The 7,113-nt window shown below is 39.8% G+C and overlaps 1 protein-coding gene across 1 annotated transcript; it reads right to left on the bottom strand.

The window, feature by feature from the left end:
* Positions 1–316: 316 nt before the first annotated feature.
* LOC117555743 (piggyBac transposable element-derived protein 4-like) lies at positions 317–2,754 on the bottom strand. The gene is made up of 3 exons (XM_034230706.1): positions 2,668–2,754; positions 1,344–2,295; positions 317–1,068 (listed from the first exon to the last, which is right to left on the bottom strand). The coding sequence occupies exons 1-3, from the start codon at positions 2,752–2,754 to the stop codon at positions 317–319; spliced, it is 1,791 nt and encodes a 596-aa protein (XP_034086597.1).
* Between the last annotated feature and the right edge of the window lie 4,359 nt (positions 2,755–7,113).

The following is a 7,113-nucleotide window of genomic DNA, read 5'->3' as shown; positions in this document are numbered from 1 at the left end:
CCCATGTATGCAAGTGTGGTATTTAAAAAAAAAAGAAAAGACATACTATAATAATGATTTTGTCAAAAAACATGTTAGCAGTGATTTGGACCAAAGAATAACACAATTAATATTTGAAATGTTTTTTTGTCACTTTGTCACACTCACACATAGCACACACCATACAACTGATACAATTAATTTTGAACTTTTTTGAACTGTTAGTGAATCTGTATTGTTACTGCAGTGAACTGTGGTGAATGCTGAATATTTAAAATGAACTCATGACACTCGTGAAACAAACTCATGAAATGAACTCATATGAGTAAGTTGCAATCTAGTGCATACATGCCTCACAAATCACAACAACATGTTTGTGCTCCTTGCACCAGCTGCTGGCTTTTCGATCTTTGGCAGTTGGGCAGATCTTGCACCTCTTCCTCTTCACTTGGCCCTCCTGTGGCTGGGTGGTGGCTGCGCTTACTTTTTTTAACCCACATCTTTCCATTGCCTCTGTAATATGGGTTTGGAGGTGGGACGTGCCCTCCATGCGTCTCCTCATGTGTGGCATGACCAGCTCTTTGCCCAGCTCCTTTATGAAGAGCCGCCGTGCATTAGTCACACCACCCATGTAACCAGGGTGTTGTGCAGTGTAGCTGGTGAAGGCGTTGAGGGTGGCAACATCCAGCACATTGTGCCAGAGCACCATGGGCCACCTCCGTGTTTTCCACTTGCAGGTGTACGTGCGAACCATTTGATCCATTGTGTCCACTCCTGATTTTGTGTGGTTGTAATATTGGATCACTTCTGGCTTCCTCTTAACACTCTGGTCATCCACTGCTGTGTCATCATGCATTGTGCTTAGCAGCACAACAGCCTTCCCCTTTTTCGGGACATAGCTCACCATTGTCATGTTGCCACAGAATCCAAATTTGGAGCTGTACTTCTCTCTCAGTTTGTTTGGCTTCATGACAGGTGGTATGTCTGGCTTGTTCTGGCGAAGAGTCCCCACAAGCGTAAGGTTCTCCTCTAGGAGCTTCTCAGCCAAAGGAATGCTGGTAAAGAAGTTATCCATGGTTATGTTGGGACCTATGAACAGAACAAAAAAAATGAATGGTCAATTTAGTCAACATGTAATTCTCTAAATTCTAACATTAAAATAAACCTGATGGAATATTGATTATTATTATTATGGAGTACTGCATTGTATTTTATTCCATTCTATGCTTATAAATTAATCTATTTCATTTTGTATTACCATTGTGAGAAATTGACCCTATGAGAGAGTGGAAAAGTGATCTAGGTATTGTGCTAGAACTTCAAGAGTATATTCACTGTATGTATACTCTGTATTCTATATTCACCTGTGTGTCTTATTCCACTGGACAACTGTTGGACAATATTCTCGCCAAGGTTCCTCTGAACATCCTCTCCTGGCTGTCGCCCTGTATAGATCATGCCATTGAATGCATAATGGACCCTTGCATCGCACATCCAAAATATTTTGATCCCATATTTTGCTGGCTTGCTTGGCATGTATTGTAAGAACTTGCACCTTCCACGGAATGGCACAAGCTGCTCATCTATAGTGACACAATCACTGGGGACGAACACTTTCTTGCAATTGGCCAGGAAACAGTCCCACACATATCTGAATGCAGCCATGTGGTCTGTTTCCAGTCTAACAGCCCTAGTCCTCTTATCATCAAACCGTATGAGGCGGCGGATATCCTCATATCTGTGGAACCCCATGGTGACCTTATACATCGGATTTTGCAGGGGATCCAGAAAGAGCTCCCGCAAGGCCACATCCCAGCTCTTGTCCCCCCCTGCAAGGAGGGTCAAACCAATAAATGCCATGAATTCCACTTTGTCGAGGCATCTCCACTCTTTTCCTTTTGCTGCTGCGGCTCTGCGTCCCTCTAAGTTAGTGCATCTTAAAACCTCCTCTATGATGTTATCACTAATGAACAACTCCCAGGCATCTTTTGGTGAAATGATTGTTGAACCAGATACGGGTCCTGGACACCTCCTCAGGATGTTATGGGTTCTTGCTCTGCCTTGAGTGGGGGGTTTCTCATTCCAGTAAGACCCCTTTTTACTTAGCCTATTGGCCTGGGTCTGAGTTTCCTCTTCAGTGGACTCATCAGACGAGTCTTCTAGCTCGTCCAAGGAGTCTTCTTCATCACCAGCAACTTCAGCTTGACCCTGTGGCACATAGTCTACGTCAGGCCTATTCAAATGGCGGCCCACGGGCCAGATGCGGCCCAGAACCAACTCCCGAGTGGCCCAGCCTCCCGTAGCCAAATTCCTACACTAGTACAGACCATGAACGCAACACTCCGCGTTACATAGAAACCACTAAACCACAACGCAACACGTTTTTTGAAAGTGCATCTAGTGGTGCTAGTAACGGTGGTCCTATGATAGCAACTCTAAAACATGTCTCTCTCAACTCTGAAGCGTAAACAGAGACAAAACGGTCATTGATCTTGTGGAGCAGATGCGCACATTCCAAGTCAAGCTGGACCTTTTCGCGACCGACTTGAGTACGGGTCGGATGCTGCATTTTCCGACGCTCCACAAATACATCACATCCCCGGCACAAATCACGGATGTGATGACAGATTTCATTGCGAGGTTGAAAGAGAACTTTGCCGGTCGATTGGATGGACTTGCTCTGCCCACAGAGGTGATGGGCTTTGCCAGAGACCGCTTCACTGTTGCAATAGAGGGGGACGTATCAACCAGAGCAAAGGAAGTGGTCCCCTCCATCGACGAGGGGCAATTTACACTGGAACTTATTGACATGCATTCATCCGTAACCATGGCACAAGAGCAGCGCACTAACGGGCCAGCGAAGTTTTGGAGTGATGTCAAAAAACAACAGTTCCCTAACGTTCAGAAAGTAGCAATCTGTGTGCTCAGTATGTTTGGATCAACATACAAATGTGAGTCAAGCTTTTCACACATGAACTAAAATAAAAGTAGCACTCGCTGCTCCCTGACTGACAGCAGTCTTCACCAATGTTTTAGGATTGCATTGACATCCTATGAGCCAAAAATCACTGCTCTTGTTCAAAACAAAAAATGTCACTTCTCCCATTGAGAAAGTCAGCGATGACAAATCACAAATGAGGTGATAGTAAGCTCCTAGTTTACTATAGTAGACGTGTAGTGTAGTATTCATTCATATGTTAGTTACCCTTATCCCTTGTTATGGGTTTGTGCACTGAAGGGTTTGATAGTTCTTTTTGTATTCATTTAAATGCACTTTGTAATGTGTCTGGTCAAATGTGATCAAAACGTATGATTTTTTTGTTATTAATTGAAAAGTGAAAAAATAGTAGGCCTATTGCTAGAGTACTACCTCTTTTTGTTACATTGGAGCTCTTTAACTGTTTGTTAATGCACATTTTGATGTGCATGTATGTAGCCAATTTTATTTTGTATGTGAGGACATTTATTAAGACTTCTATTATTGTATTCAGTTAAATGCACTTTGTGATGTGCCTGGTTACAAAAAAAAACCCTGAATATTTGACTTCGAAAGCAAACAAATGTAATGCTACAACTGTGCACTTTTTTTTCCCGAATGCACTTTGAGAATCCTCAGATTCTGTTAAATTAATGCTAATTTGTTGTGTTTTTATGCACTTTTTGACGTACCTTTGTTAGATGAACAATGAATAAAAATGGCATGTTTTTCATCGCAGTAATATGTGTTGGTTTAAAATGTGTCATTACCCGCTTTTTACAGGCCGCTGAATGTCTGGCCCAGCTGAATTTTGTAGTTATAAAATCTGGCCCAACTGAATGTGTAATTGAATAGCCCTGGTCTACGTCATCATCAGAGAGGTCAGACTCAGAGTCAGAATCAAGGATTGCTCCATCTTCCTTATCCTGTTCTTGATGTAACATCTCGATGATCATTTCAGCCGTGAAACGTGAATGAGTGTGACGAGCCATACTGTGGATGAAGAAAATCAAAATAATATTTACAACATCAGTTGATAAATTATACAGTACACTTTTCTAATTCAAGTTTTATTTTGTTGCCCTAGCTGACATTAGCTTATACCTTTATATGACTGTATTTAAATATATTTATGTATTATTATGTATGTATTTCCAGATTGACAAATGGGTTGAAAATAGTATAGCGTATTTATTGTGTAAGACATGATTACATTTCATAGATGATCTGGCAAGAGAGTTGGCATGTATGCATTAGCTAATATTAGCGACCGCGATCTAGAATTGACCTAGCTAACACAAGCTAACATTAGCTAGCTAGAATAGAATATGCTAATGTCATATTTCTCTTTCCCAACAGGTAAGGATAATGTTCAAATGTTATGTGCAGTTATCTTAGGTAAAACAATTGTAAAACAAGACTTACATGAATCAGATCTGAAGACGCAGCCTGTTTCCTTCTGACAAGAGTGGAATGTGAAATGTTGTCCAGTTGTTTAGTTCTGCCATATTCTGACAAGTGAAAAGTTGTCCACAGTAAAAATGTTCCTAACTGCACACATTTGATAAATCAAAGGTTCCTATCAAATTCACACTTGCACGGGTCATTTCTGACCCATGTGTGGAAACTTGATGTAGTGATACAAAACCTATTTTAGTTCCAAAATATAGACAGAGAAAATGAAAATAATGATTTATGATAATCAAAAACAAGATATGTAAGAAATACTTTGTAATATTAAATGATTAAATACATAGATTTTAAAAGATATAGCAAAGAAACACAGCCATGCATGAAATAACATAGGAAATGAATGCGGGTCATTTTTGACCCATGTTGTGTTTTAGAGGGGTAGTCGTACAAAAATGATTTTTATTAAAAAAGTAAAAAGTAAAATAAGAATTTGTGATGATCAAAAACAAGGTACTTGAGGAATTCCTGGAATTCTGAATGGTGAAATGAATTTATTGCAAAGATATTTACAATTAAAACCCTGTCGGGTCAGGACAGAGGGTGTCGTATTGTCAAACTGTAAAGTCCACTGAGACAAATGTAACATTTGTGATATTGGGCTATATAAATAAACATTGATTGATTGATTGGGTCACTTTTGACCCATGTTGTGTATCAAAGGGTTAAAGGTGTTGGGATGACAATGATGGATCTAGACCTGGTTTCCAAGCAGAACATCGTTTTTTGCAGTTGCTTCTTCTATTATATGTTTATAAATCATTCAGCGCAGTATAGTCTGATTTTCTTTTTTTACTAGCTCTCCAACTTTAGGTTATTATCCAAGGCAATCCCAAACATGTGTTTACAGACTCTTCTGGCCACCACCATTCACTAAGACAAGAATATTTGAAATGCTTCACCTGTTACGTCTCTTAAGCTTCATGGCATTAAATGCTGCTCTGCTCTTTCTTCACCCTGATCCCATCAGCGCCAGGCCCGAGGCCACGGCTGCCCCAGGGGGATCTTTGCATGATTTCATCAATGGCACTGACGACAAAGACTCCTGAATTATTTACCTCCAACATCTGCATTGTTGTTTACTTGTTTTCTCTTTCCTGATTGAACCCTCATTTGCCAGAAATGCATCTTAACCTAATGTTTTATTTCTAAATGTTTGTTTTTAGATTGAGTGTGTAGAGTTTATTTCTATCGATTTTAAACTCATTTTTCTTTGTCTGTCTTAGGCAGAAGCAAACTTGTTTAAACAATTTTATTTTTAATAAATACTTTATGTATCACATAAAATGCAGCAAGCTGCCAGCTCTGACTGTACAGTCTACATTTTCGTAATGTACTTGTTGTGATGATTGCGATGATATAAATGTTGTAACGTTTGATTAATTGATGTTGTGCATGTACTTTTTTAACAAAACAATAGGCATTACAGATGCTTAAGTAGTTTGAAATCTACTTGTTAATCTATTCAGCTACATGCACAGCCCAATACTCTTAGGTGCTGTTTTGAAAGCTACAAAACAACAATGGCAAACCCTTACTTACACTTACATTTTATTTAACGGCTCCAAGGTTTCAGGTCGGTAATGTTACTAAACAACAAACAAACTGACACATTGTTGTGATGAGTTGTGTGTTCTCTTCAGCAGCGCATCTTGCACATCACCCACATGTTTTTCTTATTTTTATAGAAAGTAATTAGACACTGTGACTCCTAAACCAATCATTTATCGCTGCTCCTCACAGAAAATGTCAAATATCATATGATGGTTTAACTGATAAACAATCGGTTATGCAAAGGTCAACGACATTTTGCAGAGTGAATCTACAATTAAGAACCACAGAGAAGTATTAGAGCTTGCTTAAATGAAAGTTATCTTTGCAATTACTCTGCACTTGCTTATCTCTGATGCTATTGGCACATTGCAGCACGGAATAATGATGAGACAGGATGACATTCGGCTATCCTTGTTTTGTCCTTTCCGCACCTCAATAAAAATGTAAACAATGTTTACAGTTTGTCCTTAAAGGCCAAAAACTCCTGACACAACAGTTTTATAATTTACATAGATGGATGGCAGGGGACAGCATGCCACATTTGATTATTTAATTTAAAGAAAAAGACAAACACACAAAGAATATTGTGTTAAAAAGCACAGGACTGATATCATGCCCTTTAGGCATCCTAGAGTGACTTTCAGAATGACACTTGCATCTCATTATCAAAATCGTCAATAGATATGATAGATATGAGCAATTGCTATTGGCTGCTGCATTCAAACCCTTATAAATAATCCTTGATTTTCTGGCCTTATTTCCAAATCTTGAAGTTGATTCCAAACTAAATGAAAAGCTCCATGGCACAAGGACATCAGTTCAAAGGTTTAGCTGTAAAGGACATTCTATCATGGGACTGCAGAGCACCTGCTGGGACCCAGATGTGCTCTGGCACTTTTTTACAGGGTGGCTGGTGGAGCGCTCCCTGAGGGACTCAGCCCACAGCTGCGACTGTGGCTACAGTGCGTCTATCTTATCTACACTCCGAGCCCCGCTGGTTTACATACAGATGTGCAGAAACCAGTGTGGAGCACTGATGCTTGTGTCTCAGTTTTATGAATATAATATACATGTAGGAGGATAGAATTCTGAAGAACGTGGCAAAAAGAGAGGGCACGAACACTGCACTGTAG

This window comes from Gymnodraco acuticeps, unplaced genomic scaffold (genome assembly GCF_902827175.1).
Source record: "Gymnodraco acuticeps unplaced genomic scaffold, fGymAcu1.1, whole genome shotgun sequence".
Taxonomy (NCBI): Eukaryota; Metazoa; Chordata; class Actinopteri; order Perciformes; family Bathydraconidae; genus Gymnodraco; species Gymnodraco acuticeps.
This window is presented reverse-complemented; position numbering and strand designations above follow the sequence as displayed.

Bases quoted from the DNA above. Each gene is read 5' to 3' on its own strand.
- LOC117555743 (XM_034230706.1), bottom strand. From the start codon at position 2,754: ATGGAGGGGACCACTTCCTTTGCTCTGGTTGATACGTCCCCCTCTATT. The intron at 2,296-2,667 runs GTGGGCAGAGCA...GGTCTGTACTAG, and splicing joins TGGCAAAGCCCATCACCTCT to TGTAGGAATTTGGCTACGGG. The intron at 1,069-1,343 runs GTGAATATAGAA...TTCTGTTCATAG, and splicing joins CAGTGGAATAAGACACACAG to GTCCCAACATAACCATGGAT.